Genomic DNA, 27,429 nt, shown 5'->3' on the forward strand with positions numbered 1-27,429 from the left:
AATGCCCGAGAGACGAGCAAGTACTTCCTTTTTAGGATTATTTTTGGCAGATATGACAACTATACGCTAAAAAGCACAGAAAAGGGATGATTATGGTTAAAAATGTCATCAGATAGTGAATTAGACGAATTCTTCGATGCAGAGGAAGCAACTCCAAAAAGGTATTCAGTTACTGCATCACCAGAAACGTTTTTATCCGATACTTCACAGTGGTTTCATGATAAGTGTATATGTTTACTTCATAATAACTACGATGTTTTGCCACTTCCAATCATAATTTCTCCAATGATATTCATATATCTGCATACTTTTTCCTTTATTATACATGTAATATGAAACAAATCAAGTAAAACCTGAAATGTTGGGGAAACAAAGAAACAAAATTTGGACTTTCAACAATCTTTATTCTTATGGTATACATTGGCGGATCCAGTGGGGGGGGGGGGGTCTTTAGTCGAAAAATTGTGTGTTAAATCATGAAAAACGGCCTTGAAAAACACTCACTTTGTGATTCTCACCGGTGACCCTGTCAAGAATTCTTTTTGCCCACCCACCCCCCTGTCAAAAACTGTGGATCCACCACTGTTATAAACCATGTATTTGGAGTTGCTTGGTCTGATTAAGTCGTAGTCTGATTTTTCACACATTGCGTTGTGATGTCCAGATATTTATGTATCGGACCCTTTTAATTCTTTCATTTTACCATTTTTGTTGTAACTTCTGGAGCATATTTAATCAATAAGTTTCACCAAGGATGAAGTTTTAAATAGGACTTCTAGATATATTGGTCAAATTTTAAATTTCATGTTGGATCCTTCCTAATGCATAAAAAAAGAAAGTAGTATCTTAGTCTGCACTTATTTTAAAATTGTAATTTGCTTGTTTTTTTCATTCATGGCACAAAATCATTTTCTCTTAAGTTTTTACAAGTAAATGTACAGTACCTAATATATACAATGTAACAGTGCAAATTGATGCTTTGCCTCATATGTACATTAAGTTACTTGTACATGTACATTAGTTTAGTATTCTGAAAGTCACTGAATATGTGTATAAATGGTATGCTTCAATCTTGTTTATAAGTTTAAATCCACTTGGATACTTATATGATACTTTAGAGTAGCCTGAAACAGTTAGATTATAATTTTAATATGCTATTATTTTTCAGGATTCTTTCTAGAGACCCCCTTAAAAATGTGCTGGAGACATTCCCAGTAAGTTGTTTATTAGTGAATACTTTGTACATACATGTATTCCTATTATTACACTAGAGACTAACAGATTTCATTAACTATAGTGCTTTCCTATTTGTTTTGTATTTATACAGGTTCATGTAACTAGGGAATTTACTGTGTAGAAAAATCTTTGATATGTTTCTTATTTGCAAATTTCTTAGGATTTTTAGCATAATAGGGTATGTAGGTATTTTCATGTGACTGGTTTCATGTGAATGGGTCATTGTCTACCATTCAAATGCATGGAGATTGGTCATTAACATAGTATTGTGTTCAATATTAAAAGCAAAATATCTTTTTGTGTCAAAATACTGATAAAAAAAATGTCAAATACCAGTATCTAGTTTTACAGGATAAAATTGTTAAGCAAAGCATAAAAAAGAAGATTTTGCATTGTAATCTATTGTTTTGATTCAAACAATAAAATGCAGATTGGTCTTTGGATTTCAAAACATTCAACATCAAAATTTTCAGAAGGGAAACTATGAAGTTAGTGATTGTACAAATTGTTTCTGAAAAGACTACAGAGTAAAAAAATACAATCAAGGTTTCTTAATCATTTTGTAAATTTATTCCAGATATATTTTTATTACAAACTGACTATTTAAAACAGCTTTTGTATTAAATATTTTTACATTTTTGGGCAAATATTTAATGCATTTCAAAGTAAATATGGAAAGAGGACCTTTAAGAGCCAATATTTTTATTTTACTTCTTAGGGAGTGACAAGCTGACATGGATAGTGTTTTAAATTTTTTCGTCGTCTTTATTTGTACGAAGTCTACATGTCTTGTGTAAAAGATCTTTGTATCTATCATGGTGCAGGAACATCTTAATTGTAATATTGTCCTCTACAAGTACCATATCTTTTAGGTTTTAGGAACTTTTTATGAAGTGTGAATCTGTGTCTATGTACCTTGTCATTTTTTTCAGGAATCAGATAGTGAAACGGAAGAAAGTGATGATAATGGTGATTCAAGACTCCTTCAGAACTTAAAATATGTCAATGAGGAAGAAAAATGGATGACTGTCCGAAGTGATGGTTTCAAGATCAAAACAGATAGACAAGATGAAAATGTGGATAAATGGACTACAATTAAAAACCAGCCTGATCATGATGAATTATCTGATGATTCAGATGATAAAGTTGTCATTCGTACTCGACCCGAGAGAGCAGATTCAATCTTAGAGGAGGAAATAAAATTGAAAGAAATCAGGAGAATGCAAGAAGAAAGGTACATTGTAAAATGAGTAAACTTCTGCAGCCTGTGGAGTGAAGGTTTCCTCATCATTCACCCATGGATGGCTTGTAGCTGACATTTTTCATCCCGGTGGGGTTTTCTCTTTGACATATTCACCGTGTCCATTTTATCTTTGAAAGGAATTAAATATGGGACTTTCAATGGATTTTTTATTTACTGAAGTATAATATTTATTCACTAGACCATTGTGTTTCATTTTGTTAGTGTTCTGATCTTTAGAAAAGATTTTCGGTCCTGTAATGAAAGTTGTATTTGAAATCTTCTTTCTCCTATAAAAAGAAGTTTACACTTTATTCATGGTCAAATGTTTAGCATGCTGTGCAACCCTAACCTAAATTACCATGTTTGCAGAATTACAGAAGGGCTTGGCCATACATGTATCATAATAATTAGCTTACATACATTGTATATATTGTATTTGATCAGTCATCATCTATGTGTTTATTTTCAGTGCTACTATAAGCAACAATGAGTAAGAATTATGTTCCCTTAAGCTACACTTGTTGACATGCATATTTTAGTGTCTAAATTTTCCTTCCCTTTAAGTGTTCAATAGTCATTTTCTTGATTTGTTCATATTTTTGTTGACTCCATTGAACTTTATATATCAATTTACTGTAAACCATGAAATTTTTGTACTTTCTGTGATCAATCAATTTTTTTTTTGGAATTTGCAATTGTTCCTCAAATTGTATTATAGTGTTCTTCAAAGGAAATATACACAACAGTTTTATTTTTGCATTAGGGTCTTACCACAAAAAATACATAATATTAAATTTCTACAAAATTTCATGGTTTACACTTCTTACAAGTTTACTTGACTTTGTTTCGGTCATTCCATGTCTGATTAGAAGGGAATGTTGAAATTATACATGTAATAAACATGTTACCCTGTATGCATGTTTGATATAAAACTTGATTGCAAACCCTTCATATAGAACTTACATGTACATTGACATGACTTTTTGACTTGGTCTTAAAAAATAAGTAATGAAACAGAGATAATTTAGCAATCATGAGTATTTAAATTTTAAGAAAATAAACTGTATAAAACTTCAACAAATTTTAGAAAATTAGAAGTTATTGTGATGAAACTGCAAATCATTTTAAGGGTCCACTACTGAGGAAATAAATTCCCTTTTTTAACAGTAAATTTACAGACATATATTTGTAAAGAAACAAAAATGGTGATTTTTAAAAAAAATTGATATGTTTAATGCAACAACTAGATTTATTTTTAGGAGGAAGAAAGAAGATGCTGAATTTCAAGCCCAGTTGGAAGAGCTCAGGAGAAAAAAACATGAAAAAGAGGCTGTAGGTGTCCCAATTTTGTGTTTATAAGTATACACATCAATGTAAATTAAATCGACATTTTAGGACATCTATTCTACTATCATTTGATTTACATTGAGTTTTTTGTTTTAGAATTAATTTTAACATGTACAGTCAAACCTCGGTAGCTTGAACTCCAAGGGACCATTGAAATGTGTTCGAGTTATCGAGAGTTCGAGAAATTGAAATTCATATATTTCCGGATTTTTTTCGGTGCAGGTCCGAGTTCGATTTATCGTTAGAAATTGCCTACTTCCTACGAAGTTTTGTTAGTTCGTAGATCTTTTTCGTTTGCTTTCGGAATATTATGTTGATTTGTGGACATTAAAAATGCTGTGTTCACTTTTAAAAACGTTCAGAGTTCGAGTTCCTTGGTCAATAATTTGTTTTCATTCGATTTTCTTTCATGCTTTTATCATACCGACTTCAGAACATTCCTGAACTTCAATCAGTGTTATGTTAAAGATCAAAACTACCTAATTAGTGATGACTTAAATTTTACCTGTAATTAACTAAAATGACACTGATTAATGATAGGGTTTCAGTTTTTCACACCTTTTATTACCCAAGCTGACAAAATTGCTGACAAGTTCGAGTTAGCGAGGGTTATTCTCTAAGATTTATTACCGAACGGACCGACTAGTCAGTTCGAGTGTTCGAGAAAACCAAGGTTATTTATATTGATTATATAGGAGAAAATTTTGGTACTTTGAATTGTTCGAAAAATCCCGGGTGTTCGAGCCATCCGAGTTCGAGCAAGTAAAGTTCGACTGTATCTATTTAAAAGAAAAAAGAGATGTCAATGTTCTTTAAATAAGCATTGATCAATAATTGAATTTCTTAAGTTATATTCTTCTCAGTAGGATAAAAACATTGTCTGTTATCTCGTACGCCAATTTTGTAATATGATTTTGATGTCCTCTATCTTTTTTTGATGATCTCCTTGTTAAATTTCATGGATGATTTTTTCTGTTTTTAGTGGAATTCCGCTAAAATTTCAAATCCAGATTTTACGTTATGATCCTTGTTTTTTACTGTATATTTAATTCTGATTTTGCAATTTCCACTTTGTTTGTTGACCTCATAAAATCATCCCTGAAATTTTTATGCTGAAAATTAAATTATAAGGAATGTCTGTCATATTTTTTCTGTCTGTTTGAAAAAAACCTCAATGCCAATGGTCTAAACTTGAAAATGACCTGCTTCATAGGTTGTTGAATGTATACCACATAATTGAGGTAGTTCTTTTCTATGGGCTGAAAGAATATAACATTCATGCCTTAAATATTTTAGCTATACATATAAACATAGTAGTAAAATATGAATGATGAGACATAAATTGAGTAACACAATTTTGCACTGGGGTAAGAAGGAATTTTTTATTGGTATGGCCAAATAGTAAATTTTCAGAAAAATACTATATTATGTATACATAATATTATTTTCATTGGTTTTTGAAATTATTGGTATGGTTGGAGCAGTAGCAATTGTAGCGCTTCTCACGCCAATGACTTAGTCAAAATAAACTATACATACTTTCATGCGAGTTGAAATATTTTTCTACAACAGGTTAAAAATATAAAAAATCACGTTAAGAATCAGAATTTCTTTTTGTCAGGCTGAGGCAAAAAAGAGAAAAGAAAATGAAAGACGAAGAAGAAAGTTAGAACAAATGAGACAAAGAGCATCAGATGGGAATGACCATGTTGCTGTTGATTCAGATGATGAAGAGGACAATCTGTCAGTACATGAAGATTCTAAAGACCAAAAAGACCCTGTCTCTATTAAATTGACAGTTTACACTGAAAATCTCAATGTATCTATTCCTGACTCAAACAGTGCTAATATTGTCTCTAGCTTATGTGAGACAGGACGCCCCACAACATTACAAGCTAACATAACTATACCAGAAACCAGATCTAGTCGTTCTAATTCTGTTGCAAATAGCCCTGTAAGTGATGCAGGTGGTACTAGTAAAATGGATATTTCAATGACACAGGCAAACCTTCTGGTTCAGGGTCCAAAAAGTAGTCGTTCAAACTCTTCTGTAAACTCATCCACTAGTGATACTACAATTGGTGTCAGTAATGGTATACCAGAATCAGATACCATTGTTAATGAGGTTTTAGTAGCCTCCAATGAGCCAGATATTATCCGTATCACTAAAACAAGGACTCCTCCGTCTACTCTACCCTACCCTCCATCAGCACCTCACAATACTCTCACATTCCCAGTGGCTCCACCTAGGAAGAAGAAAAGATCTGGTAGTGAGGTAAGGATATTATCTAACTAAACAAAATTAAATGTACTAAGTAATTTTTTTGAGCCTTTGATTTTCAATATTCTAACTAGTAGAAACTTAATGATTTGCATGTGCCCTTTACAGGGTAGGAAACTCACTCAAATTCTAGTCAGTTCTGAATACAATTTTTCAATAAATTTACTATATGGCTATATAAATTTTTGCTAAAACTGGCCAGTCCTGCCCAAAAATAGCCAGTCACAGGCTGGTGGGCAGGCTACCATTTCTAACTCTGGCCCTTTATATATTCTGAGCATATATACCACACTGTATAGCTTTTTTAGTCCTACATGACTTTTGTTAATTTTTTTTTCTTGCTTTTACTCAATGATATGTATGTAGGTAAATGTGCACAAATGAAGTAGTAGTGGATCCAGGGAATCACTAAAAGGAGGGGGGGCACAAAAACTCTTTTTAAAACAATTTTTATGTGTGCACATACAGAAAATTTGTTATTTTCATAAATTTTCCAATTTAAAAGAGGGGCCTGGCCACCCCCTCTCTTGGATCTGCCTTTGTGAGGTTTCTTTAAATTTTTTAATGTTAATGCTTGAAAATATGAGCAGTTTAATAAACAACAGAATTTCTTTAATTTCAAGTATAAGATATTCATGTCTTTCAGGTTTTAATAGGAATTATACGATGGAAAAACAAGAAAAAAGTAATTCATGCCTAACATTATGAAATGCAGTCAAAGCCACAGTTTTAGTTAGGGTTATTTACAGATTTAAATGGTTGGAAGGTTTTCTAAAATAACAATCTAATTAGAATTGTATCTTCTGTGTCGCTGCCTTTGAATTGAATCTTAGAAGACCTATTTTTGAGAAGTGACACAGAAGATTTAATTTTAATTAGCATGAAGGATAAACTGAATATCAATAGCAATGCCAAATATGTCCAATATATTCCTTCCAGCTAAATTAATCTGGAGTAGCCCTCAGTCCACTTAATTATTTTATGTATTGGTTTGTCTCATACAGCATGTTAATATCCTGTTATTCCTTATTTGCAGTTTACAAAATGTTTCTTCATTTTGGAGTTATTTCCTCTTGGTAAGAGGTATCATGTCAAAACTAATTTAGGGATTTTTGGTTTTTTTTTTCACAAAATCTTTTGTCTTCATGCTTCTAACGTCACAAACATGAGCAAAACTGTAATTACAAATGCTTTTTGAGTTGTGGTATAATTGCATATTGTTAATAACAAATAGAGAAAACTAATATTAAAAGGAAAGACTACTCTTGTTAATGGGAGATAACTCAGCATACTGCAAATAGGGAATCAAGACAAAAACCATTTAAAAAATATATTTCGCTTGTTACATGTACTTGATTATGACAGTTTTGATCATACTGCATTTCTAAATTTTAGATAAAAGTACAATTTTCAGAACATTTTGTAAAATAATAACTTTGGCTACATTTCTATGCATACATTGTATTTAGTGTGATGCTAAAAAATTAGGAGGCCAGATTAAAACAGTATGTTTGGTTCAGATTTACAAGATACCCAATTCATTGAAATTATTTTTATTTGTGAATATCTGTTTAGTGATTTTGATACATTTGTTATAATTCATCATACATGCTTTTTTATTGTCAACTTTTATTACATATGAGTTGGAGTTCTGAAATTCGGGACACAAATTTCTCTGGAACAAAACTATTTTCATCTATGTATACTTATTATCTTTAAGTTCCATGACAAGTATAGTGTGGATTTTAACATATGAAAAAACAAAACAACATACTTGTTGAAGATGAATTTTGAAGATCTGTCATCGAAGAATTTTTTCAGTAGTAAAGTACTACATAAAGTAGTACAGTTTATAAGTAGGATATTGATGCTTGACTTTTATTTTTCTAAAACTTACCAATAGAACAGAATTCATTCTACTTAAAACTTTAAACTATAACAGAAAATTTGACAATTAACTCACAAAGATTTTATAGACTTTTTGGGTTTTTGATCCTTCAGGAACTTGTAAGTCAAATTCTCCATCCTTTCATCAATAGTTTACCATTAATAAACATGAAGTGAAAAAAAGCAGTGATTTTAACCATGTAAAATTTGCAGGAAAATTCAAATTGATAAAAGTTTTTGAAAGTCTTATATTCAGTTTATATGTATTAGAGAAAAAAATCTTGATATTAAATATGAAAAATGCTAATGTATGATCACAATTTTATATTTCATCACGTAATCTTCAAATTTTGTTTATACTACAATTTTCACAAGAATCAAAAACCTCCAGTGCTAACAGCACTTTGATTTAGAGTAGCATAGACATGAAACCTGAACCATATATATATATATGTTTTGTTTTGCCATGGTGTAGTGTATGACTGATAGACATTTATTCAGACTTACATGTACATTGTACAAGTATACATCTTTAAATGTTCTTAGAAAATATTCTAGTCATTTTAGATATAACTGCCAATTTCCAATTCTATGAAGAGTATATGTAGATATTTATATTTTAAACCCTTTTTCCACAATTTTTAGAAGCAGAAAAAAAAGGTATCCCAGCACTGAAATAGTGGATTTAATGTTTTTCAACCTTTAACCAAGTTTATTGTGTTTCACATTCTTATAATTTGGTTTATTGTTAACTTAGCTTATTATTAATATTGAAATAATTGTTTATGTTGAAGGCAAATATGTTTATTGGAGAATTTCCAATAAACATATTTGCCTTCAACATATGCCTATCATATCCCAATGATCTAATGCATCTAGACTCTATGCCATCGTGCATGAAATGCAGTGGATGATACAACCACATTTTTTTCCGCACAATTTAATTCTTTCTTTGTTTAGAATTCTTTACTTTGTTTTAAAATTATTTTTTTAATACCAGTATCTCATGTCTTCTTTTAGAATCTTCTACAGAAGTATCAATTCTTCTTTCTTCTTAAATGATTCTAAAGTTTAACTTATGAGGATTTTGTGTCCAGAATAGTTCTGTATTGGGATATGATAGGCATATACATTTGTAGTATTTTATTCAATTGATATATAATTCATTAGGGGAATAAATTACTCTATTTATCATATATAACATTATATAATCACCTTATACTTTACTATGTTAATGGGTTAGAGATTTCTAACTAAACTGTCTTGAATATACACAAACACTCTTATATTTGATATGAACAATTCAGAGCAGGTGAGTGTATCAAATGAACGGTCTTTGAATCGATACATTTTTTTGTTCAATTTAATCTTCTTTTAATGATGCTGGGTTTCAAACCCCAAGTGAATTCTTCTCACAATTATATACCAGTAACCTTAGCATAATTATAAAAGTGAATTCTGCACAAACATACACACAGACACAAGCTTATGATATTTTATTGTTGTACATATAGTTTATTATCATTTTTTTAAAAATATTTTTTTTCATATAGTTATCAGACAGTCCTTCTGAATGGAGTAACCGCACCTCTCTGACTTTACCAACACCTACCTCAACTGTTGATAAACTGACTCGGGATCTTGAATTCTCACTTGATCTTCAAAGTGCCTTAGGTGGTGGCAGACATATTAGAACTGAGGTAAATTTGTTGTTTTTATTTGTGCACATTAACTATTAGTGGTTGTGTAATGGTATGGTGTTAACATTGTTGTCTGTAAACACTTGGTTTTTATGCATTCACTTGATGTCTGACTTTATATTCGATTCTTAAGTTGAAATGACCACATTTCTTCTATATTGGAAATCTTTGCTGTGTCAAAAATTGAATCACAATCATAATTCAGTATTATATTAAGCTTAATTATATATAGAGTCATACTTGCCTCTACTGGTTAGAGCTCAACCTCTGTAGTAGTGCCTAATGAACATGGCTATTTCAGTGATTTTTGTAAATTGGCTAGGTCATGCTCGGCTCTTTTGTGTCAAATTTGTTCATTTCTCATATTTTTTCAGTGGCAGTCAAAATTTTGCTTTTTAGCTCGACTGGCCTAAGGGGTCATTTGAGTGTGTTGTCATTGTTAACAATTATTCAAAATTTCCCCAGACTAGTACTAGTTTAATTTTAACAGAACTTGGTATGAATGTTATGTTCCTTAGGGTATTCTGCACAGAACTGTTGTGGAGATTTTTGATCTGTCAAAAAAACATGGTGGTCATTACAAAAAATAGGACTTAAGGGTCAGACAGACATTTTTTGCAAATACATGTATCTCCAAAATTGTTCAGTTTTGCAAAACTCTGCCTGGGTAAAAGTGTTCAACATGATGAGATCTATATGTGCCAGCACTCCACAGTATTATAGAACTGCCTGATTTTGGTCTTCTAATCTGATGCTTTGTAAAATTTATCACTTAAAAAATTATCAAACAATAGCTCAAGCCAAGGCCTTCAGAATGTAGTAAAAATTACTGTAAACATATCAATTTTCGTGGTTGCTAATTTTCCCAGATTCTGTCTATGAACATATTTGCAGGTATCAATGTTTGCAGTTTCAAAAAATGGTTAACATTATTTAGTGTAAAAAATCAATTTCACCGGTACTATCTTTCGCTGTGTTCTTTACACTGTGAAATTAGTACGTTTACAGTACACACAACAAATATGGTTACCATAGAAACCTTGCAAAAATATGCTTCAATTTGTGAAAAAGGTTATGAAGTTGGGTTCAAAAATGTCAAACTTCCTGCAAAATAGCTTAAATCTTTATTTCAATCCTGAAACTGTCAAAACTTCTTCCTTGGAAAACCCTTCTTCATATGGGTATCACCTGTTATATTTTTAGCTATTTTCACTTCATAATCCACTTATCAAACTAAGCATGGTAAAAAATGGACTTACTTTCACAATGAATCAAATTGTCATTGATAAAAAGCCCCTTCAACATTGAAAATATATGAAGCATTGCAAAATACCTAAATGATTTATCTACAATACAATCTTCATTTTAATCACTATATCAACCACCAGTTTCCATTTATGTCATTTTTCATCCCTAGCCAAAAGTGTGAAACTAAGCTAAACTGTGGAGTGCTGGCTATGGTCAAATTTTCTGGTAAATTTGATAAGCCATGTTAGAGTTATTGCCTTTTTACTATGTTTTTTGCTATTTTCAATTTTATTACTTTCAAAAATTTGCTCCACAAAAACTACTGGACAGAATTCAATGAAAGAAGATATGACTGATTCTCAGGTATGGCTGTTAAGAATTTTTATCCTAGCAAAAATATGGCTGCTTCTACAAAAAAAAATAAAATGTTGCTTATCCAGCCAGGTGAGAGATTCAGGCTGTTTATGGCATGTGGTTCTTGATTCACATTCCTCTTTATTTTTATTTCATATTTTTATTGATTCTTGTTCAATTTGTTCTTCCCTGATTTTACATGAGAAACTGACAACAATTAAAGAAACAAATTGGTTAGGGAGACATATTTTTATTTCCTTATTTTTATGACAAAAATAAACTTTACAATATATCAGTCAACTAGTAAATTAAGCAGATGAAGTGATTGGTATTTATAAGCTTCCTATGTTTTTAATCATATTAAAATGTGTGTTTTATTTTAGGATGTGGACAAGAATGCTATCAACTCAGATAGAACAAAGAATAACAGATCAGAAGAGAAGTTAAAATTTTCATCAGATTCTGACACTTCACCAAGTCTTAGTAACATACAATTACAGAGACCGAGGTCTAACTCTGGCCGACTTCTGACAGATAAGGTACTGTTACAGAGACCAATCTCTTACAACAACAACACACTGACATTTTTATACTTACTATCGTTTGCAGGCATTTAAAATAGCACCTTTTTTATATTATTGTTGATAGTGATTTTTATTTAGAAGTTTTGGTGAGGACTTAGAAAAAGGGTATTTGTTACACTTAGGACAATCTTGATTACTTAGCTGCATATGTATGTATATTTGTCAAAAGTTTTGTATTCTGAAGGAGTTAACAGTAGTTTACCGCTGTCTGTTAAAAAGTCTTTGATTAAGACACATGTGGTACTTTTCAGAAGCACTTGATAATTGGAGCGGAGATTTCTCATTGCATCCTTTACATTATTATTGAAAATTTATGAAATTTTTGCAGCAGTTTTATTTTTGCTATTTTTGCGCCAAGATCTGTAACGCAAAAATAAAACTGTCTTGAATATTCTCTTCAAAGAACATTATAGTACAAATTGATGAACGATCACAAAGTTAAAACTATGCAAAAGCAGATTTATAGCAGAAATCACAAAAATAAGCCATATGAAAATTTTTCTTTTTTCTTTTACAGTTATTGGATATTAAAAATTGTATTTTGGTCAGCAGTACCAGTAGCTTACAAATTTTTTACAATGAATTTTAAATATTACAGTATGATTCTAGACCATAAACAGTCAATGCTATATTTTTCATATGATAGGAAATACTAGATGCCGTTATGGTTGTGAATTTAGACACAGGTGAGGAAGTACCCCTGAGTGTTGCTGAGGAGAAGATCCAACAGTGTATGAATCCCCTATCTTTACATATCATGAGGCTAACAAAGGAATATAATAGTGGAGAAACTGACAGTATGGATGGAGATAACAGGAGTGAGACCATGTCTTTGTCTGAGGAACATGGCACAAAGAAAAAAGTGTTAGTAGATACTGTGAAACCTCTGTTATCCAAAAAATGCATTCACAGGAATGTTGGTTCTTTTAAAATTGTACCGGCACTCAATGAGCGGGGAGTATATTGGTATCACTTTGTCTGTCAGTCTGTCAATCTGTCATTCTGTCTGTCCAAACTTTGTCAAAACTATCTCAACTTCAAATGGATGGACTGATTTCAAATCTGGTATGTGGCTTTTCGTGGATGTGGCATACATTGTAAGAGATATTGATACCAACTTCCTGTACAAGTGGGGGTTTATGTGGCAGGACAGTGCATGCAACTTCATAGTTATACTGTCATTTGCTTTCAACTTGTGCAATCCTGCAATCTATCTATACATTGTCTGTTAGTCCCAGGTTGTGTCTGATTAAACAGGGTCATATATACACATGAACTTTAGGGTAAATTTGTTTAGGTCAATTGATTACATTCCAGTTGGCATCCATTTTTTTTATTTCATGATTATGAAAGATTAGCTGTGTGATAAAATTTGAGGATTGTTACAACAAAATCCTGCAATTTACATGACTATGTTCACTTCTGTATACTTTAATTTGTGGATACCAATTTTTGTGGATTAGGGAAGAAACACAAGTTCATGCATTCTTTAATTTGTTGTTTTAAGGTTTTCTGTATACACATCAATGGGATTCTCCTTTTCATTTGGAACCTAATTTAGTTATTTGGCCTACCCACGGAAACCATGAAAATTAGTACATGTACCCCACGAACAGTAGTACTTCACAGTATTTGCTATTGTATTTCTGTAGTTCATTGTAGTTAACTTCTACATACATGTAAGTATTACAAAGAAGCAAGTCATTAAATCTATATATCTAGAACATAAAATGTAGGTTACAAAGTAAAAATTTTAATATTTTTAAACGAGTAGAGTAATAGTTAGCTAATGGCAATATTTTTGTCCATGAGACAATCACCCAAGCTGTTCCTATACATTAGATCTAACAACACAAGGGCACTATCATCAGCAGGGCCTATGTTTAGTTCTTATGAGGCTCCACTGCCATCACCATGGAAAATATTTAGTTCTTATGAGGCTACAATGTCATCACCAGGGTCTATATTTAGTTCTTATGAGGCTCCACTGTCATCACCAGGGAAAATATTTAGTTCTTATGAGGCTCCACTGTCATCACCAGGGAGAATATTTAGTTCTAATGAGGCTCCACTGTCATCACCAGGGTCTATTTTTAATTCTTATGAGGCTCCACTGTCATCACCAGGGTTAATATTTAGTTGTTATGATGTTCCACTGTCATCACCAGGGCCTATTTTTAGTTCTTATGAGGCTCCACTGTCATCACCAGGGTCTATTTTTAGTTCTTATGAGGCTCCACTGTCATCACCAGGGTTAATATTTAGTTGTTATGATGTTCCACTGTCATCACCAGGGCCTATTTTTAGTTCTTATGAGGCTCCACTGTCATCTCCAGGGTCTATATTTAGTTCTTATGAGGCTCCACTGTCATCACCAGGGTCTATATTTAGTTCTTTTTATTTAGTTCTTATGAGGCTCTTAAGAAAAACTACCAAAAGTCAACAATAGGTAGAAAGTATCAATTAAAATATGAAATGAAAAAAAAATAAATATACAAGAAATAATAATGTATATGAAGAAATTGATATGTCTATATGGGTCCCAATTGATTGATTGTTGGGATTTAACGCCTGAGTAGCAATATTTCAGCTATATTCAGGCGAGCATATGGGTCCCAAAAAAATCTTTTTCGTTCTGCATGGGATTCAAATTAGCCCTAGTCTGAGGTCCAGGATCCACAATTTCTGATGATGGACCATTAAAATTTTCATGTACCTAGGTCCTGGTCCTATCATACTTTACATATAAACTTATTTTGGATGTTTCACTTCTTATGGACCTTCCTTTGAAGATGCAGAAAAGTTCAGGACCTTTAAATCTTGGATGTAAATTTTTAACCCTAGGCCTCTGAATAATGTTTTGAGACAAACTTATGAATAGAATTACTGATAATGAAATTCAGTAGGCCAAGCTCAATAAAATGTGTAATGTCTTATATTCATGCATTTAAAATATTTGAATTTTAGTTCAAGACTGAAAAAGATACTAGGGAAGAAAATGGACAAAACTGCTAATAGGATTAAATCTGTGGCCGACCAAGGTTGGTTTAATTTCATATATTTCTTACAACTCTATGTAATTTCTGGAAATGTTTGTTCACTATAAGTTTATGAATCCATTTATTTTATAGTAAACAAATTATCTAAGGATTAAGCCAAAATAAAATAAAAATGTAATCTAGAAAACAATTTTGAAATTCTATCATGGAAATTTTTACATTATATATATAGATACAGGATTTAAAAATTGCCAAAAATTAAATCACATTTTCGGCTGAGTTACAAATTCACTCTAGGTAATGCACACAATAATTTCTGAGTTTACAATTGACTGTTACAAGAGTCAGAAAAAGATTTTATTTGATAAGCTGTTAGTGTCAAATTTGAACAAGAATTGTGTTCAAAGTGTTGTATTCTTTTTATAATACACAACCCTTGATTTCAGTTTTACACATGGAAGAAACTGAGGTGGAACAGGAAATTATATTTGATGGGAAAATGTTCAAGGTAAGTTACAAAATTAATCAAAGAAATATTCTCTCCATGTTCTGTGTGATTTTATGATTTGACATATCGTACGAATGTTTTTCTGCTCAGCAAATAGCAGTCATTTTAATCACCATTTTAAACAAAAAAATTTAAAGTGAATATTTCAATGGTAGAAGCAAAATTATGAGGGTTTAAATATTCTTTAAAATGACTGATATCAATCATAATTGATGAGTTTCAAGATAAAGATCAACAAAAAAAAAACCATACCATTTGTGTTTGACTTCAGTGTAGAATCATTTAAACCATTTTGAAAATTTCAGATAAAAGCTAAAACCAGCAAAATGCCAAAAGATTTTGATAAACTACAACTGTTACAGGACATGAGTTATATTCACACTGTAAGTATTTGGGAAGGAGGGTCCATGACGTCTGGGGACTGGAACATCAATAGATCAGAAATGTTCTGTCGGAAGTGACATATATGTAGGGGACTGGAACAGCAATAGATCAGAAATGTTCTGTCAGAAGTGACATATGTTATTGAGTCGTGATTGTTTGAACTTTTAATGTAGGCATAGAACAGATTTAGATTTTTGAGAGTAGAAGTGAAGTACACAAATTATTTACTTGTACAAGATAATTGGTGGCATGTAAGTCATGAAGCAAGATTTCTATTGTCAAATATAATGGAATGAATTCAGATTTCTAGTTTTGTGTTTGCATCATAAACATTCATTAGTAATCTAGCTTTATGCATTGTAATTATGACTCTTTACAATTTTCATATTTCTATACAATAAAATTTCAACTATATATAGTTTTTACACTGTTGATTTGTAATTCTACACAATATCATGTTGACTTCACATCTTGTTAAGGTTCCATACAATTTTATTTTGATTTGGTACATTATTCAGGGTGCTGTATGGACAATGAAGTTCTCACCTTGTGGAAGACTGCTAGCTACAGGAGGACAGGATAACACACTCAGAATATGGGTGCTCAAGTCTGCATATAGTCATTTCAATGATATGAAGCAAAAATATGCTGATGGTATATTATCATTCTATATGATTATTACAGTTGGTAGATACAATTTTAATTTAAGATATAATTTTAATTACGAATGTCAGTGTTTCTTGCATCCAAAGCTAGTGATAAAAAATGCACATGACTTTAACCTTTAGGCTATGATTAAATTTCAGCAAAATGTTTCCTGCCATTTTACATTCTCCAAGTTGCATACAGATTTCATTAGAGAGACCGATTTTCTTTCAGCCTATTCTTGGTTGAAACTATTTATTCACTCTCAGTGATAAACTTTGGATTTTAAAATGCCCCCCCCCTAAAACTTGTATTGTGCAAATCTAAATTTTAGCATTTTATTTTTCAGTATCAATATCACCTGCACCGTCACAGGAGAGCCGTAACTCGTTCATCTCTGGAAGTTCTGGAGAACTTTTGGTAAGCGAATATTTCAATGGGAGTACAGTGGAACCTGTCTATTCCAAATCCCCTTAAATGTGAAAACCTGTCTAAATCAGATACTTTAAAAAGTCCCCATAAATCTGTTCAAATGTATTTTGAATTTAAGTAAACCAAACACCTGTCTAAACTGAACTAATGTAAGTCCAAAGGGGTTCTGTTTAGACAGGTTTCACTGTATTGTGTATTCTAACATTCATCATACAGTCCATCTTGTTTGATTGAATGATTTTCATGTATGTATGTCTAGACACTAAAAAAAGATCAAATAATGTCTTTTTTTTTTAATACTGACGCTGCAGACTTAGTATTTTTTAGGTTTACTAAAATTTGCTATATTTATTTATGCCAAGCAAAAAAAAATAGGAAATATGTGGCTTAAAAATGCTCTCTTGTCCCTTAATGCTCAGTGAAACTTTACCAATATATTAAATATCAGTCTTTGGAAAATTCAGGCAGTGAGTAAAACATGAAATAAACCACCACTTAGTGTAATTTAATGTTTGTACTATCAGAATCAAGGAATAAACAAAAGATTTCCATATCATCTGGGTTTAATGATAAACAGTATCATTGAAATGCACTTCTAATGAAGATTTCAGTGGTAAATTACTCTCAAAGGCCTCAATTTTCTAGAATTCTAATGAAAAATATCCAAACATAACCAGTGAGATTGAGAGATCTGTTTGCATTCATTTCAAATAAAGTAGTTCCTTTTGGTGAAATAATATTGTGTTTCGTGGTTTTTGACATGCATGATCAGTGATATTCAATTTTTGCCTGGTCTTAAAAGATTTATACTTGAAGCTAACCAATATTTCAGGAACAGGCAACAGGAGGCCATGACCCTGAAGATTTAATAGCACCTTTTATGCCAAAACCATTCTGTACATTCAGAGGTCACACTGCTGATGTCCTAGACACTTCTTGGTCAAAAGTAAGTACTATATCAATAGGGCCTGAAAGTCTTGTCACATGACCCTGTGATTTCTCAAGAATGGGTCCCTAACTCCTATTCAAAAGCAAAGAAAGTGGTTGTTTACAATTTTAGCAACACAACCACAATTCTTACAAACTATGGAACGTTTGTATTTACCATTTTACATCAATCTCATTTTAGCATCAAAGTAAATTGGGCTGATTTTATTTGAGAGGAAAGCTGGAAAGGCATGACGAAATTGAGTATGATACAAACATATGACTGATTTTGAGAGTTATTCCCTGACCCTAGGTCTACCTCTTTAAATAGAATGGAAAAAATATGACACTAACAATTTCAATACTAAATTGAGTTTGTTGATAGCACATAAAATTTTGCAAACATGCATCACCAGGAAGTAGCAAACTAAACACAAATCAGTCTTTTGATTTCTATGCTGTCAACTGTAGAAATTCTGGGTCAAAAATAAATTGAAAATGACACTTACAAGCCCTATTAGTCAGTTAATTTTAGTAAGTTCATACATTAAAGAATTTTTGGTTTATGAAGAAATAACCTAAATTATGTGATGTGCCTGCGGAGCAGCTTAATTTCAAGTGTGCACCATGGGCATTGAGGTTATTTCAAATAGACTGAGAAAAAAATTTAATAGACATTCCATGTAATTTAATTTTAGGATTAAAAATCTACAAGTAAATTATTTAAAAAAATTGATGAAGTCACAGTCACATTGCAAAATTTGGTCTATGAGATGATGGACAAAATTTTTTATCCAATCAGAAAGTGTGTTACAACTGGAATTAAATTATTGTTTTATGGCAATTACTTTTAAGCATGAAACATATCCCATAGAAAGCATATGGAAAATGTAGAAAAGTTTTTTCTAGATACATCCTATGCAACAATAATAGGTTGTTTTTTTTTTTTCATTGAAATAATCCCTTGCCAATCAATATAAGATTTTGATACATCCCAGATAAAGAATATTCTAAGACTTAAGAATACTTGTGGAGTATTAACCTGTAAGTGTTGCCTTTCAAAGAATTTTTGATAATTGTTTATTATTGTTACTGAATTTAATTACTTGGATAATGTATATAATTCACTATAATTCATGTTTAATTAGGTCATTTCTGTAAAAAAGTTTCTATTATTCAAGTTATTGTGTTATTTATTTGCATACAAAGCGTTTTCTTTTCAGAATCATTTTATTTTGTCTTCCTCCATGGATAAAACAGTAAGATTGTGGCATGTCTCACGTAAAGAATGTCTCTGTACCTTCCAGCATATAGATTTTGTTACCTCCATTGTCTTCCATCCTAAAGTAAGTATTTAAGTAGCAGTCTTTGTAAGAATCACACAAATTCTGTAATGTGTGATACATCCCAAAAAAGGCTACACATTTTTTAATTTGTTTTTTTAATTAAGTTTCTTTATAGGTCTGTATGATGAAATATATAATTGTTCATTCCAACAATCTGTCTGCTCTTAGGAGATAATTTACATTGAAAATCCAATGCTTTCTATTGTATTTTAGTGTCTTTTACACAGTTATTTCTCATATGAATTTTACAGTACATTCCATATAATTTATATCTCTTATGAACAAGGGTTATATGAAATTCTACAAGTTATTTTCTATTTATTTGAGCATTTTAAAAAAAATATAAAAAATATAGATATGTAGGCTTTCCAACCATGTATCACAGTTTGCATGATTCTAAGCCTGTGTTGCTAAATGCCTTTGATTTTCAGTTCAAATTCTTCTTAGTACTACACTGCATCAATGGTCTTAGGGGGATCGTGCTTGAGCATTTGGGAAGTTGTGGGTTCCATCCCCACTTAGTCCTACCAAAAACCTTAAAATTTCTTCTAGGCCAAGTACAAGGCATATAGGATATAGGTGGCTTTGTAATAATCACAGAATCAATCACTGCCAGAAAATGCAAGAACAGGAAATCTCATACACCCTGGATTAAGCTTTCAATGTTCCTGAACAAGAATAAGCCTTGTTTTAGAATTTTTTTGTCTTTGTCTTGCACTCTGAGTAGCATTAGATTATTTTTTCTATGTTCAGTGTGCCATTTACTTTTCTATTGGCAATTAGTTTTCTTTTTGTAATTTTAATAACATTGATTTCTCCATTCTGACTGACTTGTGAACTTGCATAGGATTTTACAGAAGAGTCAGTTTATACCACTAATGTGTAAAATGGGAATGATTTTCAAAAATAACTTAAACAGTTTTAACTATGAAAACATTTCATTTTGTCAGGATGATAGATATTTCTTGAGTGGGTCATTAGATGGCAAGCTGAGATTATGGAATATTCCAGATAAAAAAGTTACCTTATGGAATGAAGTAACAGCACCCTCCACTCTTATAACTACAGCAAACTTCTGTAGGAATGGCAAACTAGTCGTAGTAGGCACTTATGATGGAAAATGTATTTTCTATACAACTGAAGTAAGTACCAGTATTATTTGATAAAGTGTTTGAATTGATCTTCAATTAAGTACCAGTCCATATAAAATTAAGACACTGCCTATGGTAAGGTGATTCATGGTGAAGAAACCCCATGGAACAAACAATGCTTTTTTGGTCAACGTGTGCTATATTTTTATGTGATAATAGTCCTTTCTGTATTTAGATTTGTACTTTTAAGAAAACCACAATTTAACATTCCACTAAAATCAACCAAATCAAGAACAATAACTCTTGCAAACATGCATGAATCACCTCCTGTCTGATTTTTTTTAAAGATTGTTACTTAAGTATCCACTGTATTTAAACCTACAGATGTTTCTCAAAATTTTATAAAATGTGAAGCATTACTTCCTGCAATTTTTTTTAATGTTTTGTTCTCATACATTTTTTAATTCTTCACTATAAATTTTTTGTTTGGATGTTCATATAATTTTGGTCTTTGTCTATAAGGGGCAGAATTATTGTTCTCAAATAATGAATTAGTTATGTAATATGCAAGTCCCCTTTATGACACAGGTTGTCCATCTGCATTAAAAGTTCTCTTTATATAAATTTGATATGTCATTTCCGAAATATGTCACTTCTGACAGAACAAGTCTGAGCCATTTATTTTTCAGGGCATTTACATTCTGTGAATATATTTATTTTGACAGTTACTACTTTTCACAGATTCTGTCAGATGAACGTATTTGGAGGTATCAATTTTTAACAGTTTCAAAAAAAAGATTAAGAGTTATACAGTGTTAAAATCAATTTTTTCGGTACTATATTTCTCTGTCCACAGCAAAAATAGGAAAAATTTGTACAATACGAAAATTAATAGGTTTACAGTATATAGGAAATCACTGATGCTCTGTCTCTATTAAATTCAATGTACATGTAGTATTAAAATATAAATGTTTACTTGTAGCAACTGAAATACTACACACAGATTCATGTCAGATCTACCAGAGGCAAGAATGCTAAGGGCAGTAAAATAACTGGTATTGAACCCTTACCTGGGGAAGATAAGGTAACTTAGTTATTGTTAAAAGTTTATTACACAATCATATTATTATGACTTGAATTTTAAATGATTTATGAGGTTTATATCAGTGACCTGACATAAATTGATAGGAAAAAATAATTTAATCATATTTAAGGCATATGACCTTTGGTAAATTAATCGAGTAATAATAACCGGTAATTGCTCTGCTCTTTACCCAAGAATCTTATCTTTTCAGGTTTTAGTAACATCTAATGATTCTAGAATAAGACTCTATGATCTAAGAGATAAAATGTTAACCTGTAAATATAAAGGATGTGTCAACAATAGTAGCCAGATTAAGGCAAGTTTTAGGTAAGTTTTCATATCCCGGAATTATTTAAATGTTGTTATCTTACAGCCAATGACTTAATTAGGTCAATTTCATGGTCAAATTCTATGTAATGAAGGTATGTTATATTCTGTCTTGACCTTGTAATAAAAGATTTTATTTTGTTTAAATGACAATAACATTGCATTGCAATCTTAAATTTACTACTCTTGTAAAATTTACACATTACGTCATTACCAAAAAGGAACTTTCTTGATACTACACTACAGATGTGATTATCATTACTTATTCTGTATAGTTTTTTAGGAATTTTGACTGCAAATTATGCTTTACAGATTGTAAATCTCTCCATAGTTCCTATGATAAAATCACAATAAGTTCAGGATTTTACAGGTTATTTTCGCTAAGTACAGCCACATAATAAAGTAGCAAAAACAGGTCTGCGCTTCCTGTGAATTCATACTTTTAAATACTGTGGTTAGTGGATGTCAGTATCTTCACATTTTATGGACCAGGAGATTATTATTATTAAGATCATTATTAAAAGGATGCAAAATTATCCAATTACTATAAATATGCAGTATGACTAAACTAAGAGTAAAAACCATGACAAAAACTTGATTTTAAAAGCTTGTAATATTGGTAATTAAACTCAATAACCTCTTTTTGAAATGTAAGGAAATGGTTCTTCTTTCCATATGTAAACATAGCATTCTACCATAAAATTTCTGATGCAAACTCTTAAAGATCATTTTAACATTTTTAGTCCAAAGGCAAAGTACATCATCTGTGGTTCTGAAGACCAGTTTGTGTATATATGGAGACAGAATCATGACTTTAAGTTTTCTTCTGCTCGGAGAGACAGAAACGATTTCTGGGAAGCTATAAAAAGTGAGACACTTATAATAATGAGAAAGTTTATTTCTTCAGTTTAGTTACTTGTTTGTTTAAATTCAATGTTTTTTTCTCTTGAAATTGCACTTTTTTGCCACAGGTCAAATTGTAGAGTGTCTGAGGTGTCAGACATGTTTTATCTTGACCTATGAGATAGGATAACCTACATAGGGGACCTTTTTATTATTTATGTGGATGCTTTATGAAATACTTGTCAGTAAAATAAATTTTGTCAGGATGGACTTTTGGGTTGAAATCTTAACTGATTCAGTCATTGCCTTTATCAAATATCCCAAACCCATATTCTACTAAAATTCGATTTTGATTTGTTAGAATTCAATAGAACATTTTTTTATAAAGGAAACTGTTGATAAATAAGCATTCAGGTGAATAGCTTAAAAGTTTTTGGCCCAGATATGGTCAACATTCACCATTTCTTGGATGTAACTAAGATAATTCAAGAAGGAATTTACTCTCAATTATTTTGGATTTATGCTGTAGGGAAGAGAATTACACATATTATGAGTGAATCATTCATTGAAATTTACTATTGATATAAAATAGAGTTTTTTTCAAACGGGAATCAATTTATTTCAGTTCACAATGCAGTAGTTACTGCAGCAATTTTTGCACCAAATCCTGCTATGCTCAGACCAAACAGTAAACGAAGATCAGCCGAAGATTCACAAGAGGATGAAGGAGAAGTTATTGTCACTGCAGACTTTACTGGGGCTTTAAAAGTTGTCAGAAATTTAAAGGGATCATTACATCACAAAACTGAGGAGAAACCATGACCTAATTTATGACCTGTGTGTTCATTTTAATGACTTATCATGTCCTTGCATTGTTACTTTTTATTGTCCTTTACTTTTCTGGTATAAGTGATGTCTGAGTTATTTTTAAGTATTTGTTACTATGTCTACATTTATTTTTAAAAAAACTCTTATCATGACATGAAATGAAAGTCACCATTAACTTATAATAGGTTCTTTTTCATTTGCCTTTTAAGCACCTTGAAAAAATGTAGATATTGTGGTCACACTTCAGATATCTTAATGAAATCCATAACACTCTAAGGTGCTAACTGATAATAATATGAAATGAAATAGATGGAAACACAATTTTGATTTATTTATTTTTTTTAGTTTTGAGCTCTTGCTTTTTAGAATTGTGTAGTAATTTTCTCGTAATCTAACAAAAAGATTAAATGTAGCTTCTGACAGCCCTCTTATATAACATTTCTGCTACTGGGACTGGTATATAGTGGAATTGTACAGCCTTGGCCAGCATTTTTAATTTATTATTAAAACTATGAATACCTGAAGAAACTAGTTAGAATTTCTTTTGTAAGAGGTACAGGGAGAATTCTAAATATAAAATCTTCCAAGCTGATTTGATAGATAGTGTTAAAAAAAATCTTACTTTGGTAAGGACTTTCTTTACTTCATATACTAGTCAAAAAGAGGAAATTGATTTTAGATATACATGTACATGTATTGACAATTACTTGTTTAAGCTTCTTCGTTATCTACTCCAAGTTGTCTATTACATTAAAACAATGTTTTGGTATCATAAATTTGTAATGGAAAGTGAAACTGAATTTTAAAGAACTTACCTATTTTTGCTATGCAAAACAATCTAAATGCAGCCATTTGAAATATATTTACATGTTATATGATTTACTTTCTTTTATTGAGTGAAGCTTTAAATACGCAAGAAAATTGTGCCAGTTTACAAGTAACTTCCATTCAGGGGCTTTAAATGTGTTCAGTATTACGGTCTGTCATTAGCAATATATGCTAGTTATTTTTGTTAGCAGAGCTATAAGATCTTACAAGAGATAATTTGGGATATGATTAAATTAATGCCATGTTAATGTAATGGATCAAATCAGAAATTCAACATCCATCCTCATAAACAAAGTTGCGTCATTACAGTGTCCTCGTAAATAACGGTTTGACCAATGAGGAACATTTTGAACAATGGCAATCCCAGATGGCATTACAGTTTCTGAATCAGTCCATTATTATCAGCAGGGGTAGAAATAAGAAAAATTTCCCAAATGGTCAACTGGGCAAGTTTTGCTCAAAATTTAACTGGCCCAGAGTGAAGTGTACTTTTTCTATTATTTGTTGAACCGAGCGAAAAAACATAAAAAATGAGATTACCCAGCAGCCAAGTTCTGTTTGAATTTGACTTGCCTGTCATGAAATTTGTTTGCTGCAGGGCAAGTGGGAGAGGGCTTGTTTTGACCCCTAATCTAAAAACTAGTTTGAAGTTTTACAGTCCAATATCAGATAAAGGTGCTATCAATATAGTCATTTGTTCATGTATATCCATGAAATGTATTTACTTTGAATAATTGCTCATATGGCAGTATTATATTTACCATAACACATTCACCCATTAATAGTGTAACTGTCTGTTTATAGTTGTACCATAATAAGATGCTTTATTTTTGTGAAGGAATTGATTGAGGAGTACTATTACATCCTATTACTGTCCTGAATAGTATTGATTTAGACTTTGTCTATGAGGGTAAGAGTTATTTGTCATGAAAAATCATGCCTTTTGATGCTGCCTCAACCAGTGGAAATATGTCCTTCAATACCTGCTCTTTGTCAGTGTTAAAAATTCAAACATTCACTTCTGAATTATGTAAGTCAATTTTGATGGTACAATTTGGAGCCATTCATTTTTCAGACCTCTTACACGTATAGAATGTCCATGACGCTCCATGTCTATAAGCACTTGAAGAATTAAGAAATCCATGATGGTCATCCTTGTAATATTATAGACATATTCCCATCTTAATGGTGGCTTTCAGTTGGATCATTGTGTTTCTAAATCATGGGGATTACATAATAAAACTGTTTGGCATTTTATGGAGCACAACTTATGGTATCTACTATTGGTAGTAAGGTCAAAAGGACTGGTAATATCTGGTTATTCTAATATTGCTATAAATTACAAATAAATTATGGGGACAGGGTCCCCCTTATGCTTGAAAATTTGGTTTGTGGTTGATTATATAGAAAAAAACAGCCTCCCTCAGAATTTCAGGATCTGCCACTGTAAACAAATGAAATAATCATTTAAGGCAGTAGACCTAGGGTAAGGGATATAACTCATGAAATCAGTGATATGTTTGTATTATATTCAATTTCACCAAAGGCTCTCAAGCTTTCATTTGAAACAGAATGAAATGAATCCAAGTTAATTAATGCTTACATAAGATTGATGTAAAATGCTGAATACAAACATTCCAATGATTTTTAAAAGTTGTGTCCCTTACCCTGGGGGCTACCTCCTTAAAGACTTTAAACAATTTTATCTGAAATCATACTTAAGCATTTTGAAATAAAATTGTTAATATATAATGTGCAATATTTATTTTCTGTGATATGACTTTGATGTGCTATGATACAAATTTACAATTTAATTTAATAGTTTATTCTAATGTGTTTGCAGAATGACCTTTTAAAATATGAATTCATGCTGAAAATTTTGTATCAACTGCAAAAAAATTGTGTTTATATAATGTTATGATGTTGTCGTCCTTAGACATTGGGTGCCTGTACATTAACTCAAATAGTGTAAGTGTATGGATCTCTGTGAGCACACAAGGTGCCGTATCACAAAAAGAGGGTTGAATTTAATATTAATAAGTAAATATTGGTAAGTAAAATTTGAATCCTTGAATCAGTTTAATTAAAATAAAAGACAAAACACAAGTAATGTTGAGATGATTTGTCAAGGTGATACCTACATATACTCTGTTCTTTAATTTTTAGGTTGTCAGAATCACTTCCATTCTTAGCTGTATCAAGCTTGAATATTTTGTCATACTTGCCTAAACCATTCAGTGATTTTGTTTTAGACATCTGTGGTCATATCAAGCTGCTATCTGCAGAGCATTTTATCTAAGGGTGTTGTCTTGTTTTTTTTGCTTTAGTGATTGATCAACCTATTGGCCGCTGTAGTTAGTCAAGATTACTTCAGCATAAATCTCTTTTTTATATGATTTTCATATTGTATGTGACTAAGAATAATTTTTTTGGCAAGCCAAATAATTTTGCAATCTTTCATTTAGACTCTGGCTAAGTATCAGGTGATACTTTTGGGATTAAATGGTGTCACTGTTAAAGAAGAGGCATATTTTTGGGATTAAATGGTGTCACTGTTAAAGAAGAGGCATATTTTTGGGAATAAAGGTTGTCAACAGCCTGATTCAATTACACATAAAAGAGCAAAGTAGTAAGCTATACCTGACCACAAAGTATATAATAATCTAATCAAGGATACTATGTTTTCTCCTTTTATAATTGTATTTTTAAATAATGATTAATTATGTTTCAAATTAATAAATGAATGCAATAAAAGTTTATTTTGTTTTAGCCTTATGAGCTTGTGGATATAGCAGAGGCGTTTTGTTTTAGCCTGGTGAGTTGTGGGAATAGCAGAGATGTTTTGTTTTAGCCTGATGAGTTTGTGGGTATAGCAGAGGTGTTTTGTTTTAGCCTGATGAGTTGGTGGGTATAGCAGAGGTGTTTTGTTTTAGCCTGATGAGTTTGTGGGTATAGCAGAGGTGTTTTGTTTTTAGCCTTGTGAGTGGGTAGATATAGCAGAGGTGTTTTGTTTTAGCCTGGCGAGTTGGTGGGAATAGCAGAGGTGCTTTGTTTTAGCCTGACTAGTTGGTGGGTATAGCAGAATCGCCTTTACTCTAGTGTATTTTCTATGAACTCCTGCTCAATGGATTATGGATCTCTTTTTAGTATGTACATTAAAAAATAATAATATTCTAGATTATATGGATTATTTTCATAAATGACATAAAAAAAAATAAAAAAAACACACACACACACGCACCAAAAAACCTTTGTCTATGATTAAAATCATTCCAATTACAACTATCAAACAGTTTTTTCTGTTATG

The 27,429-nt window shown here is 31.3% G+C and overlaps 1 protein-coding gene across 2 annotated transcripts; it reads left to right on the top strand.

The window, feature by feature from the left end:
- The first annotated feature begins 6 nt into the window (after positions 1-6).
- On the top strand, positions 7-26,876 carry LOC148625573 (WD repeat-containing protein 44-like). Of its 2 annotated transcripts, XM_088569143.1 has the most exons (21): positions 7-161; positions 1,169-1,214; positions 2,169-2,470; positions 3,739-3,811; positions 5,448-6,101; positions 6,754-6,792; positions 9,548-9,694; positions 11,680-11,835; positions 12,527-12,744; positions 14,848-14,921; positions 15,326-15,387; positions 15,693-15,770; positions 16,290-16,425; positions 16,766-16,836; positions 17,681-17,794; positions 18,999-19,121; positions 20,072-20,263; positions 21,195-21,296; positions 21,508-21,623; positions 22,367-22,491; positions 23,092-26,876. In XM_088569143.1, exons 1-21 carry the CDS (start codon positions 103-105, stop codon positions 23,286-23,288), a joined length of 3,084 nt encoding a protein of 1,027 aa, XP_088425269.1. In that variant the 5' UTR covers positions 7-102; the 3' UTR covers positions 23,289-26,876. The 2 variants fall into 2 exon arrangements, with proteins under 2 accessions (XP_088425269.1, XP_088425270.1); XM_088569144.1 differs by lacking the exon at positions 6,754-6,792.
- Positions 26,877-27,429: the final 553 nt, after the last annotated feature.

Source organism: Perna viridis, chromosome 2, assembly GCF_037379345.1.
Source record: "Perna viridis isolate PV_CMFRI_1.1 ecotype Kerala chromosome 2, ASM3737934v1, whole genome shotgun sequence".
Taxonomy (NCBI): domain Eukaryota; kingdom Metazoa; phylum Mollusca; class Bivalvia; order Mytilida; family Mytilidae; genus Perna; species Perna viridis.

Coding starts and splice junctions, on each gene's coding strand:
- LOC148625573 (XM_088569143.1), top strand. CDS start 103: ATGTCATCAGATAGTGAATTAGACGAATTCTTCGATGCAGAGGAAGCA. Junction 2,471..3,738: donor AGGAGAATGCAAGAAGAAAG/GTACATTGTAAA, acceptor ATTTATTTTTAG/GAGGAAGAAAGAAGATGCTG. Junction 16,426..16,765: donor GAAGCAAAAATATGCTGATG/GTATATTATCAT, acceptor TTTATTTTTCAG/TATCAATATCACCTGCACCG.